The sequence below is a fragment of the Microchirus variegatus genome (genome assembly GCF_963457635.1).
Source record: "Microchirus variegatus genome assembly, chromosome: 19".
Lineage (NCBI taxonomy): Eukaryota > Metazoa > Chordata > Actinopteri > Pleuronectiformes > Soleidae > Microchirus > Microchirus variegatus.
Window position 1 is genome coordinate 11,414,295 of NC_139820.1, and position 19,345 is coordinate 11,433,639.

The window sequence follows — 19,345 nt, forward strand, 5'->3', positions numbered from 1 at the left end:
AGAGCTGTGATCACCATAGTGTTACTGATAACAAGTATAATTCACTCAGTGACAGTTGTTGGCACATAGTTGTTAAGTCATGGACTTTGATCGGGATGACATCAGTTTAAAAAGTTGAAATAATTAACTAGAATTCTGTTAGAAAAGGTTTTTAGAGCCAGATTTATAAAAAACCAACAACCATCTAACAAAAATAATGAAAAAATAAATAAATACATAAGCAAAAAGGAAATGAAATAGCACACCAACAACAACCCCACTTCCGCTTCCCCACTAGTCCTGATCTTACGCCAAGTACAGCTCCTTCCGGAGCAGGTATAATGTGCACACAAAATACTAATAAATAATATTAATGTCATTCCTGGACAGCTGTGTAAGCAAATCGAGCACACATTCTCTAAGGTCAAAGGTTAGCGGCATTAGAGTGGGTAAAGCTTCACGATGGACAGAGATAGCGTGATAGAGTTTTTTATTTTAGGCTGGGAATGAGCTACAAAGACATTCTGAAAAGCCTGGCATTGTAAGGAACCATTAATACCAAAAGGCATTTAAACAAAATATTGAGAGGCAGGTTTCTTTACCGGCCCAGGTACGACTTGGACGCTGGGATAGATTTTATTGTTGACCAACTTCAAGGCCCTGGAAAGGGGCACGGTTACTGGTGGATGTATACAAAGTGTAAACAACATGGTATTTCTATGGTATTTTGCTCAGGGAACTAACATTGTGTGGCCCTCGTACGACATATGGAATATGCATTAATGGCTGCATCGACGGGTTCTCATGCAACTTCACTTGGCTGCGGGCTGCCCTCATTAACATCGACCCGGAAATTATCCGGGGGTACTTTGTGGAAGCAGTGGAGTGCTGTGGGGGGCTGCCCAGGCTCGTACGAACCGTCAAGTTGCCTTAGCTGCTCTGATACCTATCCAGGAGTCATTTCAGCAATTAAGCTGAGTTAATGTTGTGGTTTTCGACTGTGGGCTACTCAGCGCTACTAGAGCGAAGTAGAAGGAAGTTTGAATGCATGCCAGCGCTCCTGGTGTTGTTGTATGGCAGTGCCTCACAGTGCCACCTAGCCACCTGGCATGCATACTACATCAAATTTCACACACTTTTGCATCACTGTGTGCATGCAGATTTCCACCCAAAGACCCTCATCTAAACGCAAAATAAAAAGTGGGAACGCAACGCCACTTTTGCGGTTTGTGTTCAGATCTGATCGTTGTCGTGTAAAGCTAGCCTTAGGCAATCTACACTCCAAAAGTGCGATCTTTTTACATTTGGTTATGATCATGGAAGCATTCCATGGCAGTCCATTCCATAGCAGTAGCATTTATGTTGGTGCAAGCACTTTTTTTGGGAAATACAGCTCCTATATTATGTAGAGGAGCAGAGACGTATTAGGGCTCGGCAGTCAGCAATTTCAGAACTTCTTCTGTCACGAGCCAGACCGCATCACTACCATCGTCACCGGTTCTAGGTCCGACCTGGGCGGACTGCTGTCTGGTGGGAGAACTTCGAGAATGAGATTGTTGTCCCGGAGCAGTGGCAGAGAGGTCAGTCGTTGTTGTCGATGAGGATTCTGATTGGCTTGTATAGCGTTCTCCTTCTTCCTACACTGCCGCCCACAGGCTTGGTGTAGTTATGATGGCTCTCGACAGCATATTTATGTGGGTTAATATAAACAGAAACTTTTTTGAAAACGATGATGTGTGCACAAAGTTATTTCAGAAAACAGAGGGAGGAAAATATCCGTTTATCAAACTATCCAGCTAGTGTAAACGTAGCCTGAAGTTCTTATATTTCCGACAACACCTAAAGGCAACATCACTGTGCTCGGGACTGACAGTCGCCTGCAATTTGACCTCAGCTGTGCCGCTGCCTGGTAACCTCGTTTACACCGGTGACAACTCCATATATGGCAGAGAGATGACGCAATCAGAGAGAGAGAGAGAGACAGCGAAGGAGAGAGAGGAGGGGAGGAGGGGTTGTAGTGCGCGTTCGCGTCATGGATTTTCCACTGTGTGCGCGTCCCCTTGGGTGCTTTACTACCGGATGGACCATATATGGAGGCTACGAGAGTGACGTTGTGTGTGTGTGTGTGTGTGTGTGTGTGTGTGTGTGTGTGTGTGTGTGTGTGTGTGTGTGTGTGTGTGTGTGTGTGTGTGTGTGTGTGTGTGTGTGCGTGTGTGTGTGTGTGTGTGTGTGCGTGTGTGTGTGCGTGTGTGTGTGTGTGTGTGTGTGTGTGAGAGAGACAGAGAGAGATGTAAATTGAAGACATGTTTCCTCCTCCCACGTAAATTCCTGGAAGCGCCGCCTGGTTTTTTCAGCAGAATGTAAACACTCACTGACATTATCTGGTTCCACTTTCTTCCTTCCGTGCAGACGTAAACCTTCTCAACCAACAATGCCCAAGGAATGATGTCAACTTTAATTCACAAATCGAACTGTATTGTGAATAATAATTCATATAAATATTTGATTTCAGTGGATAAATTATGAAAATCCTACCTGTCATGTATGTAGCATGTCTTCTACCAGCGCCACACGCTTCACTTTATATGTCGTTGTATTTAATTAAGCGCAGCTTATATATATATATATAGCTTAAAGTATATATGTTTTATTCACATAATCAATAAAATACAAAATTCTGTGGTATCGTGGACCTTTGATGTTATTTGATAACATTTTTTTATTGCTAGGCACAGTATATATATGTATATACGTATATATATATATATGTATATATATATATGTGTGTGTGTGTATAGAGAGAGAGAGAGAGAGAGAGACAGAGAGACAGAGAGAGAGAATGGGATACGAAAACAGATGGTGTGTGAGTAGCAGGTGTGGGCGGGGCCTAACTGAGGAATGAAGTCCGCGTTACGTCATAAAGGAAATAAAACGCCGCCCTGCTCCTTCCGCGCACTCTATTCGCGGAGTGAACAGCACGAGATCAGACCTACGATCAAACTCTGACTCAGGACTGAGGAAGAAACACAACGTCCCCTGAGTCAATGTGCCAAAACAACCGTGCGTAATTACGCGTAGAAAAACAATGAGTGCCACAACAGCAATGGAAGTGAACGCCGAAGCTAGACGGATCCTGGCGGTGTCTATAAACAAGTTGTACTCGTCCAGGACTCAGAGAGGCGGACTCAGACTGCACCGGAGCCTCCTGCTGTCTCTGGTTATGAGGTCTGCCCGGGACATCTATCACTCCTCCCGGGACAGCGATTGGCCCGGCGCGCCGCAGCCGACACCGGAGGAGCCCATGGACTCCAGCTCAGGACCACAAGCCGAGACTCAGCCTGAGCCACAGCCCGAGCCTGAGCCCGCACTGAGCCACCCAGCGGAGCCACCCGCAGAGCAGCTGGACAACGCGGGGGAAGGGAGTGACAGTGAAATCACAGAGGACAAAGAGAACTTGAGTCCGGCGGCGAGGCAGTCCAGGAAACGCCGGGGCAAGGCGTCGGCGGTGCCCGACTTCCTGCCTAGCAAGAGGGCGAGGCTGGAGCCCGGAGAGGAGAGGTATGCGGCCCCGCTGGGCAGCTGTCGCACCGGGGCTGAATCTCTCACCACCTTGTCTCTAAATCGAGTTATAGCTGCCTGCTGAACATACGGAGGGAGGAGATAAACCTCCAGTGAGACTTAAGAGCGGGGTTGATTTTTAATCCCCCCTTAACCTACAAGGGTGGTCTGGTCCCATTGCGCACCAATGATCTGACCTACATCGGCGATGCCGGGACAAGGGTGACTACGCCTGTCTACGGTGCGATCTCGATGCGGTCGATGTGTGTGGAGCTAGTCGGGCGCCTAAAAGCCCAACACGGAGACCAACAAGCTGAGAAGGAGATACAAGAGAAGCGAGTCGAGGGGAACTACATCTGTGGAGCAGTTGGAGGGAGAAACTGCTGAGGGGAACTGGTTTCGATACTTTTCGTTTCCATGTGATTCACCTTCACCTTCACTGACATGAGTCCAAACAAGTGACTTGTGCTGACTCAGTCTGTGTGAATCAGTCGAGAGTGGTTTGAGTCAGTCAGAGAGGAGGTGAAGGGTGAATAACACACACACGCGCGCGCGCACACGCGCACACACACTGCAGGACTTCCGGGAATTTCCAGCCCTCACACCAGACTTACACTGAAAGAGGAAGAACTGTGAATGCAAACGTGAATGCAGACATTCAGCTGCTGCTCTGGACTTTGATGACTCAATACTACTGTTTTGGACTTTCCCCACCAGTCTGTCCACATGGTGGGACACAAGTAATCTCACCCAGTTGTTCTCGCTCATGTCTAACATGTAAAAAGAAAAAAAACACCAATACCTCAAATTCAATGCTGCTGTTTTTATTTAAATAACTGAAATCATGCTGTAAATATTTGTAATAAAATGGTTACAAATGATACTCTGTTGTTCTGAGGTCTTTATTTTGAAGTAGTTTTAGGTTAAAGTGATAGTTCAGGGTTTTTCAAGTGTGGTTGTGTGACTTATTTACCCATCAATGGTGTTGACAGTGCTGTGTGCCAACTGAGACAGACATGGTGTCACTAACACTTCACTCTATGTATATATTTATGTCCAATTCTTTATTTCACTGTCAGTGAAAGATGGTAATCATTTATTTATAATTTATAACTTACTTTGAAAAAATGTGAAGAAATGCAAAAGTAGAAGTCACAAAATGACACATTTGAACTTACTGATGGAGACCACAGCAACTCCTGTATTGTGTGTGTGTGTGTGTTGTGATGCAGAATCACTGATTTTCTCTATTTTTCTCTTTGATACTAGTTTTGAGTCATACAAAATTAGTCAAACTTCAGTTTCCAGGGTAGCTAATGGAGGAACCTATTTTGAATTATGCCTTGTTACGTGACACACACACAAGCACAGAGCCACATCTCATTAAAGGTTATTACATCTCACTAAATTAAAGGGACTATATTAGGCCACAGTTCACAGGGTCAGGAGGAGGTTTGTACAACCCAGCACCAGTCTGGCCTGTTGCCGCTAATCTCATGCCTACAGTCTCACTCACACACACACACACGCACTAAAACAAACAAAGACTCTCACATACACTTCTCCACGATTGTGTCATTTCCTGTGGATTGCTACAGAATTCTGAATCATATTCTTCTCTCCAAACATTATCTGATTCAGAGAGGGAGGAAGAGGGAAATTAAAGAGTTATGTATTATGTCACAGCAGCAGCAGCAGAGGCCAAACTATGCTGTTGAATAATGCATAGAGCAAAAAGTAGTCGTTAACACAGCCTGAAGGCTTCTTTACCATCATCCTCGTCATCATAATGATTCCACTCACTGCAAGATGAGTGGAAAGCTGCAACTCCGCCCTGAAACTCAGTCATGGAGATGAGCTGGTCGTTCAAGTTGCCCGGGTTTGTGTCATATTTACAGTTGTGAACAACTCATCAAAACAACATGTGAGTCAAGAGGAGGAAGAAAGAGACTGAAAGAAAGAGTACGGGAAAAGGATTGATGATAAAGAGCTGAGGAATGAGGATGTTTTACTTCTCATAAAGTTCAAATGAAATGGTTTCTTAACAATCCTTCAAGGATAATTCTAGTTCAGTGTTGTAGGGTTTCAAAGTCAAGTCTAAGGTTTGTATACTGTCTGTTTAAAAAACAACCAGAGAACGTGTTGGAACAGCCTTATACAGAAGTATATTGTTGTCACACCAGCAACATAAAAGTAGATCAGCTTCACGCTATTGTTTTCACTTTATACAAGATAGTTTATTGTTACTGTCATTGTCCTCACAACCTGTGATAGTTTGTCATTCTTACAACATATGTATATGGTATATTGCAATACACGTCTGTGGGCTTTAAATACAAAATAAAAGAATATTAAATATAAATGAAATAGAATAAAACTATAAATACACTGTGCACCATACAAAAACATCAGAGTGACACTGGTAAACAAAGAGGGAAAGGGAGCGGTCTCTGCACTTCAAATTAATTTTAGTAAGAATCCTTTATTCGTCCCACATGGGGAAATTTGCAGTGTTACAGCAGTATATCACAACAACGTAGAAAAGTAGAAATATGGTAAGGAAATAAAGACTATTAAATAGTATTACATGTGTGCAAGACAACAAATGAAAACAAGATAAACGGTAACATGCAGATTCTATATGGAAATCACACAAGACGATCTGTCATCCGTGATAAACAGCAGATTCTGAACTAGTGACACGTTCTAATTGTGTTCTACCGCACGTCTGGTATTGAAATATAACATATCTGACACCATTTTAGAGGAGGCTGAGCTGCGCTTGCAGTCTGAGAGCAATCACCACTGGTTCAGCCATTAACATTGTTTACCGCCTATAGCATCAAAGGAGCTAAACAGGCTATTTTCGTACCCTATTTTTTACAACTCATTTGCTAATCATTGCTTCAGGAATGGTGGGCAGAAGTCATCCACTGATGTTTACCCTGAGGAGGAACCATTTAATATGAATCATTGACATTAATCCAATGTTGTATGATGTAAAATAGCTAAACATGACATAAGATGTGTCCAGCAACCACATAAAGACAGGTGCAGCATATTAAAGGGACACTGTGTAGTATTTATGGGTTTATATGACCCAAAATCCACTTTTTATACATATTATGTGCTCCTGCATTGTCTAGTCGCTGTATAATAGTTTTTGTTTCATTTTCGTAGTATTTCAAAAAGTCATGTAAAATAACATGGTCACGGGCCGCAGTTGCATTGCCACTGTTAGCAGCGAGACACCATGTTTCTACTGGAGCCTGTAAGGACAAACGCGAGAGAACAAATCAAGCGTCGATTTACTTGTAACGAAAGTCCCGCCTCCACTCTCTCCGCTTTGTCTGCTACGGCCGCGGTAGCTCGCCCTCTCCCTCGCCGGCTTCTGACAGCTCTATCGCGGCCACGAAGAGCCGTCCCTCGTCCTCTCCCTCTCCCTCTCGTTCTCTGAATAAATACTAGAACCTCATCTGCTGATGAAAGACGATGAGGACGACATTTGACCGGCTGAGGATACCGTATCGCTCAGGGAAGGGAGGGGGTGAGCAGAGGAGCAGTTCTTTGTTGTAAATTTCAGCCTCTCCTCTAGATGTCACTATAAACTACTTACTTCACCTTTAAGTCAAGTATTTATTAACTGACCAAGGATCAAGAGCGTTCACAACCTTTACCAGATACATACAACAAACACAAGATAGTGCAGTCAAATTATTCATTAAGTGTAAAGGAAAGTGCAGAATTGGATCTTTAGATGTTAAACCTTGAGCGATACAAACACCAACAATGTTAGCAAACAAGCTAACAAACGTCGCCTCAAATGACTGCTGTCCGCTGCTACGAGCCATAAACAGCTACCACGTATGAATGCGTGAACTCCGTGGGACTGGTAAAACTATGTGTAGCCTACTTATAAGTTAGTGCTGGGACCGATTAAACGAGCACAATCCTCCGTGTATTTTCTAAACAGTGAGCTTCTCTTAGAGCACCTCCACCAGAGAGGCGAACAACTTATCGGGAGACGTGACTCGATTGAAGATATCCCCTTCTCTCTTTGCTGAGTTTACGTATGAGGAAAGTACGTTTGGGCGCGCCCCAAGATCCTCATTGTAAAATTAATTGCAGTCATTTTTCTGTTAAATTAAAGTTTTAACCTGAGAGTCAATGGGAGAATGCTGGGGCGAGTCTCCACGTCAATCAAATCGCCCCAAAAGAGGCGGGTCCATTTAAAACATGACTTGAATCTGCAATTCTGATTGGACACTGACAGATAATATGTCTAGAGCACTGATAACTACTTTTGCTGGCAGAGACGGCTGAAAGGAATATTAGTACTAAGGATCTTTGGAATTGGTTAGGAAAATAAATTATCTTTCTCATAGTTGGTAGGGCGCCACCCAAATAGCCCCATACACTGTCTGCCCATGGTCTAAAGGCCACTGTGGGCAACGGAGGAGGTTGCATGCAGTCTCATTTTTCAGTCACTTACGATCTATCTATTCATTGGCATTAAACAATTATTAAAGAATAACCTTAAAGACAACTCCTTTAATAATTTGTTTTAATGATGTGCAGTGATGTTATTTCCCTCACATCATTTCTCAAACAAGCAGAGAAAGACAAAACAGAGAGAAAACAAGCTGGAACAGGAAAGTGAGGTGTGGTCATAAAAACTCACCTGAGAGTTATGTTTCGCCAATAGTAGTCAGCAACATCTTAGATCGCTGAGCAGTTAAGGCAGGAAAGTAAGGTCAGACCAGCAGATTTGGCCACATGAGATTCCTCATACAGTATTTTGTTCACTAAGTGCAATAAAACCATAGCAATGTATTTTATGTTTCTTTGAGTATTGTTCCATCACGTTCCTCTTTATTCAGTCGGTAGAAATGCTGCTTTTTTTGTGTGCTTAAAACATTTACAGTGTATTTCCGTGCGAGAAGTACTGGGGGAAATGTCTTGTGACTCCAGTTGTCCAGCCATGCGGAAACGGGCGACATGAGATGCAAGCAGTGTAAATTGGCGGAGCTGTGCGAATCAGAGCGCAGCACATCCATTCTGCAACTAGTGTATTTACACGGAAACAAGAAATAATATTTTCTGATTGGCTGTTAGGTTGCTAATTCAAGACAGCTGTATGAATGAACTACAAAGAGAAATCTGCCTTGGCATCATCGATTCATAGGTTACTAATTTATGTGCAGTGACTTTTACCACTTATCTGCGTGAGAAATGTCATGTGTGGAGTGTGAAACTTGAGGCCTCTGGTCCCTGCTGGCAGCCATGTTTTCACTGAGCATTAGCATGGCATGGCTCGTTCAGTATTTTGATCCTGTTTGCCTCACTAAAGCCCAATTTATACTGCGTTAAGTGCTCTACGTAGGTTACGGAGACCCCTCTACGTCACCGGAGAGGCTGTCGGAGAGTCTCTCCGTCCTCTCCGGGTGCACCCTGAGAAATAAGTGTCCGTCACTCTGTCAAAGGACAACGGAGACGGCAAGGGCTGCGATTGGTCCTCAGGACAGGCCGAGATAACGCTGCGCTGTGCCGGCCACAGTGCGCACCGAGCGTCCACAGAGGTGGAGTTGATCATTGCCGACAACGTCGCTGCCAAACTATAAATACTTCATATCTTAATACACACAGCACATGTTGAGACTCTATTTAATGGCCAATTTCTCACCTCAGATGATCTTAAAACTGTATTCCAGGACACAGAAAATATTTATTTCTACACAACATCAAAGCATCCAAAAAGCAGCTTACTATATACAGTGGTATACAGTATATAGCTAGCTTTCACTGCTGCATCGTTTTCGGTTATGGCTTTTGTGAACACATTCAGCTGCGATCACAGTTTGCTTTTTAATTATTTGACAATTTGTTGTTTTTCTTGAAGGCTAACTTTGGCATAATTGGCTCCTTGTTTGGTGTCAAAATGCCGACGTAGATCGTAGTCTTTGACGACCGACACTGCCTCATAACACTAAAGACATACCGTTTTTTCTCCTTGAAGCACAAACATGTATTCGCCTTCCCATCTTTCTTGAAACTGTCTTCCATCTGCATCAATCTTTCTCTTCATGGACATTTTGGGATTATTTGCGGATATTTCAATCTCAATTTCATTAATCGCATGATGCATATACAATGATACACTGCAAACTAGTGGCGGGATGCCGTCACTTCACGGGTAACACAATCACCGTGCATTGTGGGAAATGTAGTTTATGGTCAACTCACGCCTTAAAGCAGCATAGACCTTGCGGGCAACATAAAATGATGTGGCGGGCCACATCTGGCCCTCTGGCCTTGAGTTTGACACATGTGCTATATAATATTACAAAACACCAATAATATAAGAGCAGTTCAAACACACTGGTTACATTATAGACCACAAACAGGGTTCAAAGACCTGGAGAAAGGATAATAAAGGAAGTCCCATGCAATGCAACAGTGTGACTCATGAATGTATTTTGCATCAGACACAAACCTGAGCTGTCAGGCTTTGGACACAGACACCAAACTCAATTGTGAGAATAATTATTGATTAATTGACTGATTGATTTTTTTGGATGGATGTAAGAAAACTGCAGAATATCAGCATATTTTAATTTTTTTATTGACAATAATAATCTAAAGTGTCCCTTTTACACAATAAATCCAAACAACATGCAGCATCTTTGCAGAAGTCCTGCACTGAGACGGTCATAAACTGTATGTTGCAGACTGATTAAGATGCAGATTAGTGCAGAGGCCAGTGAGCCACAGTGACGTGGCGCTCTGACGGCTCAACTAACAGCTCCATGCTATAAAAAGAACAGCACAGGAAATGTCTTCACACAGGATGCATGCACGCTCCTGCTCATGATACAGGCAGAGAAACAGCAGGGCCAATCATGGCGATGAAGCCGAGGACCAATGCCAGCTCCTCCATCATATACGTCACACAGTACATCTCCATTGTGATGCTTGTATCATGCTTTGATTTATATATATTCATAATTATGTTATTAAAATGAACTGACTAATGCACGTGTGTACTTTCTAATTCAATTTCTGAATAAGCAACAACCTACACAATTGAGTTTATATAGTAATTGAATCTGAAAAAAATGTTGAACTTGGGAGGTAGATTGGGGAGCAGTGAGGGGGCGTGGTCTGTGAGTTGAAGCTGTCTAATGCTTCAAGTGGTTGAAAGAAAAATCCCTGATGTTTGAAAGGGGGAGGAGTCTGGGACAGCAATTGTCTTGCGCTGATTAGACAAGAGAATTTAAAAAATATTGGACTAAGAAATTCATTGACAAAATCTGAATGCAGTAGCTGGTGTTTGGCCGGATTGTGTCAGTTGATACACTGATTTGTATCACATCATGAATAATTTCAATACTTTACACTTTGTGTGTGTGTGAAGCTTTGCACCTGGATCCACAAATAACGTTAACTAGATACACATAGACAGTGAAAATTGTGTTTTTTTTTGCTTTACTCTTTAACTTGTGGTTAAGGTCTTACAAAAAATAACTGTGATACAAATAAAATTCAAAAAATGGAAACAATATATGTATTTTAAAAAACACAAACAACAATAAGCTAATCACTGAAAAGAAGGTTCATGGATGTTTTGAAGGGGAACATGAGGACAATGAGTGATAGGGTGAGATGGAGACAGGTGATCCACTGCGGCGAGGGAGAAGACAAATAAGGAATAAAGATTCAAAATCAGGTAAAGGCATCTGATCTGTGAGTGATTTGAGCGACATCACAGTCACCTTATCGATTTTCTGCCCTTTAAAGTTTACCCAGTGCTCTTTCATTACACTGCAGCAACTTCATCTTGGTTTATCACTACAAAATTAGGCCCAGTATAGCTGCAAATCATCTTGTTATATTTGTGGAAGTGTGTGGAAATTAAAGTAAAAAAAATGACAATCTGATTAATAAATCCATTGGACAATATAATCAATATGAGACCATATAATTTGTCATACAAAGCAACTACAATTGATTTGACAATTTCATTTGAATTTAGTTTTGATGTTAATTCCATTTCAGTGAAAACATTCATAGAAATCTGGGCACATTGACAATACATAATATGAATCAGGGTTTTTTTTTTTTTTTTACTTCAGCATCCGTTTATTATTGCTCATTGTTTCATTGTTATATTGTAGAAATGCTGATTCATTTACATCTTTTTGGTTTTTCATTTAAAGGGGATTTTAATTTGTGATGTGTTTGACTGAAGTGTCTTTGCAGCACACCGACACTAATCATACAAAAATGTGTGTGTGTGTGTTGTACTGTGAACAGGAAGTCATGCGCTGTCACAATTTAATTAGAGCTCAACTCATGTTTTGCTGGAATTGAACAAAGAACTGAAGTGTAATGATTGTGTGTGCATGCGTGTGTATCTCAGAGATCACTCGATCACTTGCCATGAGGCTGTAAACACATGACCTCATGACGCCTGAAATGTTTTCATTACAACAGAGGACTGTGTGTGCGTGTATACAGTGACATTTACAACAAGCAACGGACTGTATCCTCATACACACAATAATAACACATGGACTGAACCACCACTCACCACAACTACCTGCACCTTATATCTGTAAACTAATCTAAAACCTGGCATTGCACTACTGTAAAATATATCCAATAATGCACTACTGTATAATTTATTGAGCCTTACATATCATACTTGACCTCAACTGCACTATTGTAAATACTGTATATATAATCCTGCTGAATACAATAATTGTTTATATCACCTCATATTTATAACCATGTGCATAACCTGTTCATAGCCTGTACATTCACTACAGTTTTAGCCTGTATATACTTATATACTTATAGCATATTCATATTCATATGTATATCCTTCAACAGTGTACATTGGTAATATATTGCTAAAAGCACCTCTGGATGGATGCAAACTGCATTTGGTTTCAAAAAGGATGTCAGAACATAAAGTTTTAGTCAGTGCTTTAAGTGAAAAAAAATAAGTGCTATATACTCCCCTAATACAACTGCCAGGTAAATTAGGCGGGGGTCGGTTACAACAGATCATTAATTGATATATTCAAATACTAGAACATGATGCTGATTTAAAAAAAAAGAAAATCGTTTTATTGAACTTTCAACTTTCCAGACAAATTATGTTTGTTCACTTGCATGTGGCCCAAGGGTGGTCTTCAAGGGGGCAGTCCTCAAGTAGCACACGCTGCACAAGGTAACTAACTGGCACCTACCATTCCCTGTGGACACACAGAGAGTGGTTGACAAGTAAATTGATCTGTGTTTGTTTCTCTCATAACAAATCAGTAGGCAATGACTGTCTATTATTTTAGACCTAAATATATATTTGATTGCAGTGTAACTTAAATTGGCAAATACACAGATTTAGGAGGACCCACAACATGATATTATTGATGATCTTCATATACTTAGTATAATAAGTTGTGATAGGCTATATGACCTGCGTATTGTGTTTTATTTTGAAAGGGAGGCGGAAGTTTTTTACTTTGATTCTGTGTCGGACTTGTTGTGTGGTGCGATCTGCTCTGTTGAGCTGGACGCGATTTAGCAACGGCAAAAACAGAACTGCTAGCTATCGATAACGCTTGCAGCGCGGCGAGCCGCTCCTTGGACGCTGCCGATGAAAATGCTCACATTGATTAGAATGGAAGCGATCAGCAACGACGTTCCGCTGCCGTAAAGCGCCCGGTGGAAATCCGGGGAGAGGAATAGAACAGGACAGGGTACTATGAGCTCATGAGAAGTCCTGGTACGCCAGAGGCTAAAGTTGCCGTTACTCTGTACCGGTGCGTTCGGGCCCACTTCATTTAAAGCACTGGTTTAAAGGGACAATGTGTAGTATTTATGGGTTTATATAACCCAAAATCCACTTTTTATACATATTATGTGCTCCTGCATTGTCTAGTCGCTGTATAATAGTTTTTGTTTCATTTTCGTAGTGTTTCAAAAAGTCATGTAAAATAACATGGTCGCGGGCCGCGGTTGCATAGCCACTGTTAGCAGCGAGACGCCATGTTTCTACCGGAGCCTGTAAGGACAAATGCGAGAGAACAAAACAAGCGTCTCTTTACTTGTAGCGGAAGTCCCGCCTCCTCTCTCTCCGATTCGTCTGCTACGGCCGTGGTAGCTCGCCCTCTCCCTCGCCTCACGAACCTCATCTGCTGACACGGAGAAAGACGACGAGGACGACATTTGACCGGCTGTGGATACCGTAGCGCTCAGGGAAGGGAGGGGGTGAGCAGAGGAGCAGTTCTTTGTTGTAAATTTCAGCCTCTTCTCTAGATGGCACTATAAACTACTTATTTCCCCTTTAAGTGAAGATGTGCTTTAAGATGAACGTTAAGGTTAAGTTAAAACTGAGTTTAGGATTAAAGTTAAGTGGTAGCTATGGTTAAGTATATAGTGTAAGTGTCCTGGGGCCTCATGTATAAATTGTGCGTACACACAAAAAGGTGCGCGCCCCGTCAGCTGCTGGAGACACTGGCATTTTCTTCCTGATTATATGCAGTAACTCAATGAGCTCGATCTGCTTATTCTGTGCGTAGTGTAACTGGATGACGGCGTGTAACACTGACACATTTACAGATTGTTGAAATGATCTGTAAATTCAGCTCACATGGATAAGTCATGTCTAAACAAACATGTTACATCAGAAAAACAACACCCACAGGATCAACTATCAATGCACAGCCAGTTTTTGAAGCATCAGCATTAATATGAGAGCAGCCGCGGTGATGATGACATAGTTCCTTCGGGTTTATCTCGAATTCCAAAAAAACACTTTTTTTTTTTTTTTTTTTTTCAAATTTATACATCATGAATTGATGCGTTTCCTTCTTTTTCTTTTATTTTCCTCCTTTGTTGCCGCATTTGTCATTGTTCTTTGGGAAGGAGGCGTCAGAGAGTGCACTTTGGAGTCATTTGTATATTCATTTGGGGGTGGAACGAGGGCGTGGTGTGTTACTCATTCACCTCCACTCAGTTTCACGTTTGACGGGATGTATAAAGAGAAGGTGCACAGGACTCCGCGTACGCACGGTTTTATACATCTGAGAATTTCTTTGCATACGTACACATTTTTTAAGTACGCCATCTTTCAGTATGAAAGCGGCACACTCTTTTATACATGAGGCTCCAGGATGTATGTATGTAAGAGATGTCCTCTGAAGTCATAGAAACACAGCTGTGTGTGTGTGTGTCTGGTAGCCACAACAAAGCTGGCAGAGACAGGAAATGAACCCGTCGATTCTAGCAGGTGACAGAATGTGTAGGAGGAGTCTATTTTAAGACTTCAATGTGTGTGTGTGTGTGGTAGGGTGGATAATGACCAGAGAAAATGTCCTTGAAGACATTAATATCTATGAGAAGAAAGATAATAACAGCGCGATTCTCTGTTGGTCTGTGTTTCTCTCTCTCTCTCTGTGATGTGTGTGTAGAAGGAAGAAGCACATGTGGGGGGGGGGGCACTGCAGGAAGAGCAGCAGCCGTTCAAAGCAAAAATAAGGGAGGGGGATGGATGGCAATACAACGTGACAACACAGGAAGCAGAGAGTATGGGTGTAAGTGTGAGTGTGAGTGTGTCTATGTGTCTACCATAGCCCACACATCAGTGACGTAGTGCCAGACGTAGACAGAGAAGGAGGAGGGAGACGGTCTGGGGACACTCAGTACACAATGATCTGATTTCTACACATTTTCAGCTCAAAAATAGAAAGGGACACAGTGTTTTTTCCCCCCCTTGTTTTCATCTCACACTGAGTCAGATGTGCCGAGGGTTCATACCTCACTGCTTTGTTTCTTCATCCAGGCAGATGTTCTGAGGGAAGAGCTGAGGACGAAATTTCATTAAAACTCAATATAACATTGAACATGTAGATAAAAAATAAATAATAATAATAATAATAATAATAATGCATTATATTTAAGGCGCCTTTCAAGACACTCAAGGTCGTACATGTATGTACTGACACACAATGCATGTAAGTCACTCAGTGTGTTTGAATGCTGGTTAAAAGTAAGTAAGTAAAATTTTAATTTCTATAGCACTTTTCACAGAGAAAACTCACAAAGTGCTTCACAAGATACATGAACAATAAAAATAATGATAAAAAAATAAAATACAAAATGAGCAGCAACACATTCAAAGAAATACAGCAACATATTTAAAATTCAAACGTCTGCCTGAACAGATGAGTTTTTAGTTGCTTTTTAAAAATGTCTGGTATTTAGTCTGCTCTGGGGAACACAGAGTATCAGGCTTCCAGCAGATCGCAGTGACCTTGCAGGGTGGTGGTGGGGGGGATCTTCTAAATATGGAGGGACCTGACCGTTGATGGCTCTGCGTCAGCGTGAGGATTTTGAATTGGATCCTGAAATTAACCGGTAGCCAGGGATACTAATACAAGGGTGATATGGGAAAACTTGTGGGATCTCGACAGGAGTAGGGCAGCAGCATTCTGAATTAGCTGGAGGTGATCTAGTGAGGTTTTATGAGGCAGGTGAAGAGGGAATTACAGTAATCAAGGCGTGATGGGGATGAAGGCGTGAATGATCGTCTCTAGTTCTGAGTGAGACACAATTGACCTGAGTTTTGAAATGTTTTTCTGAGGTGGAAAAAGCAGGACCTGGTTATAATTTTTATGTGTTCATCAAAGAGCAACGACCGATCAAATGTAACGCCAAGATTTCTGCAGCTGGTGCGTAAATTGGCAGAAAGGATCCCTAAGCAGGTGACGGCTTTAGAAGCCAAGCCTTCGGGACCAACAATTAAGATTTCTGTTTTTTCCTCGTTTAATTATACTGGCCATCCAGTCCTTGATTGCTGTTAAGAAGTCTTGTAAAGGTCTTAAGGAGGTTCCATCTTACCTGGCCACCATTGCATCCTAGGCTGTGGTTTCTACACTGCAGGATCAAATAGTTGCAGTTTATCTATCTTCTTTGTCGGCCGAAGAACAGAAGGAAGCTCGACTTCTTCTTTGGAAATATGCTTCTGTCTGCCACTGTCCTGCTGCTGCTTTGCTGCTGCTCCTGGTTCTGGTCCGCTCGGCCATCGGTAGTCTGCCTGCGTTCTGCCGTTACGTGTGGCGCTGCCTTGTGTGTTTGTCTGTCACCTGGCTCAATGCAACAAGTATTCCCACGACTCTCAGCCACTCACTGCTGGGTGTATGTGTGCGACTGTGTGTTTGTGTGTGTTTTAAATGCAATCGGTCAAAGTTTGGTCGAATTGTTTATTTATTTACGTTTTGTTTAAAGCGGATCTAGACCGGAAGTATCAATTAACACTGTTTTTTTAGTGTGTATCTGCGTCATTACCTTGTTTAAGAAGCCCTGAAGGTTCTAAACAAACAGTTCAGCCACTGCTGAGAACGTTGTGTTTTATCGTAATCTCGGGCTCAGCAAGATCTCTGAAAAAACCCGGTCCAGTTACGTAAACACCGGTTCTCCTGAACAGCAGATCATCCTGCTCCGGGCACTAGTCCGGGCACATCCGGTTGCGTTCATTGAACCGCAGAAGAAGAATAACGTCCGTTGTGGAGGTTTTTCACGAGCGACAGTGTCTTCTGACTCTGGGTAGTCGTGAAGAAGCTATTTTTAAACATTGTTAAAACAATGTTTTGATAATGAGTAGCAGTGCATCCACCGTTCCAGAGGGGGGAGCTGCACTTCTGAGAGCGGGTGTTCTGAATATGTCACTACCGGGTATTGGCCAATCACAAGACAGTTCGGAAACCTCTACGCTGGCTGGCCAATCACAACACACTCTGTCTTCTGGGTGTGAGAGTTGAGTCTGAAATTATTATTGATTATTACAATTAATAATTCAAATTATTTTATTATATTAGAAATATTCCTATCAAAATCATTTGAATAATTCCTGAGTTTTAGTAGCCCATATATTGATATAACATATAACAAATCTGTAGAAAATCTGTAGAAAATTGAGCAAGTTGTGGTTATTTAAAAAGTCCATGTACTACTACAACACGTTATGGGTGAGCAAGCGAACTGTGACAAGATGGCCGCCAGTATGGACGTTCGACTCCATTGGCCGGCAGTGCGGACGAGACATCTAACTGGTACCAGGTGCTATACTAGTGGAAACACAACTTAACCGGAAGTAGTGTAGTGGAAACACACCAATCAGCATGTTGCCTCTCATCTAACTCTTGGCAAGTAAACAAATATGTGCATTTTCCAAATTGTGGATCTTTTAAATACGGAAATGTAATCTGATAGTGTGTAATCTGATTACTCAGATGTGTTTGCAGATAAATGAAGTAGACAGGAGGAAGGGTAGAATGCATTCTCTCTGGTTTATTCAGGTTCTTTAGGAAGAGTTCTGTTTGAAATTACAAAATGCACTGGTAGAAACAGTAGAGATAGATAGAGAAAGAAACAGAGGGGGAGAAAGAGGTGGTGAGAGGAAGAGAGAAAGAAGGGATTTCATAGCCAGAATAAACAGGAATAACATCACCAGATTCAGGTTCAGGCAGCTCTTTACTCTCAAAGGGACTGTTTTTCATCAAGTGAAAGTTTTTGTATTCCTTCTCCCCATTTTTTAAAAATCTTTTTCTTTTTTTTTCATAATGTTAGTTGAAGTATTATCTATTCCCAACGCTTCACCCCCCCATGAAATAACTGGCAAATATAACAAACAAACATTCTTTGATATCATCACCAAAGTCATTTCCATTTTTTTTTGTCATGATATATTTTTGTGTTTTTGTGTTTATTTTTTTTGGTCACTGTTTTTTTTTTATTTTTATTTTTTTAAATTTTTTGTTTTTAAAAATAGAAGGAAAACAAAGAAACACATTGCTCTTAAAACATCTATCTCTCTATATATATTTTTACATATATATACTTTTTTCTTTATATTTATTATTTTTTTATTCCTGAAGTTGACTTGTTACCCCACATAGTGGCATGCACATTGCACATGCAAATCTGTAATTAAATACTTCTCTTTTATCTTAAATTGCCATGTATGTTTATTTTTTTCCTCTTTTTTCCCCCAAAACTTGCTGAGTGAATCCTGTATGGTTTGGCACTGGTCCGGATTCTAGTTGGGATGGTTGGGATGGTTTGCATGGCAATGAGATGGACAGCTGGGAGTTGCTTCAGAGAGTTCCCCTTTACGTCTCTGCAGCCCAGACACTTTTACAACTCGAATATCTGGATATTTCAGGGTTATGTTTAACCCTTTTTAGCTCTTTTCTGTCTCAAATATGCTGTTCTTGTACACTTTTAGATGTAGCATCTCAAATGCATGAAAAGCCTTTTGAGGTGTTTTAATTCAAAACATTTGGGGGTTGTGATCCCTTGTTACTAATACTCCATTCCCACTATTCAAAAAACCCTGTTAATTCCCAGGTTTAAACAGGTGGGAATGTGTTTACTCAGGTCAAATGGATCTACAATGCACATAGCTGTTAGACCAATTTTTGTAGCAATTCTTACTTTTTAAAACTTGAGACAGAGCTCAATATAATGTATTTCTTCAATTGGGGTATTTAAATTACATATTTAAAGAGAGTCTAAATAAAAATATGCAAAATAATAACCACTGTAACATTATCACTGAGGGCTAAGAAAAAATACCAGGTATACGCTCTAATTTAAGAAGTAGAAAATAAACAAAAATGTAATATTTCACGGCAGCTTGAAAAAAAAGAAAAGCATAAAACAGCACTGCTTGGGTCGTTCTTGTTACATGACTTGCTATTTGCTTAAAAGATGATTTACTTCAACCAAATACAGTTAGTAG

At 41.4% G+C, this 19,345-nt stretch overlaps 1 protein-coding gene across 1 annotated transcript; it reads left to right on the plus strand.

The window, feature by feature from the left end:
• The first annotated feature begins 2,987 nt into the window (after positions 1-2,987).
• On the plus strand, positions 2,988-4,351 carry ier2b (immediate early response 2b). Its single transcript, XM_083906246.1, has one exon. It carries the CDS (start codon positions 3,065-3,067, stop codon positions 3,620-3,622), a length of 558 nt encoding a protein of 185 aa, XP_083762372.1. The 5' UTR covers positions 2,988-3,064; the 3' UTR covers positions 3,623-4,351.
• The last annotated feature ends 14,994 nt before the right edge of the window (positions 4,352-19,345 follow it).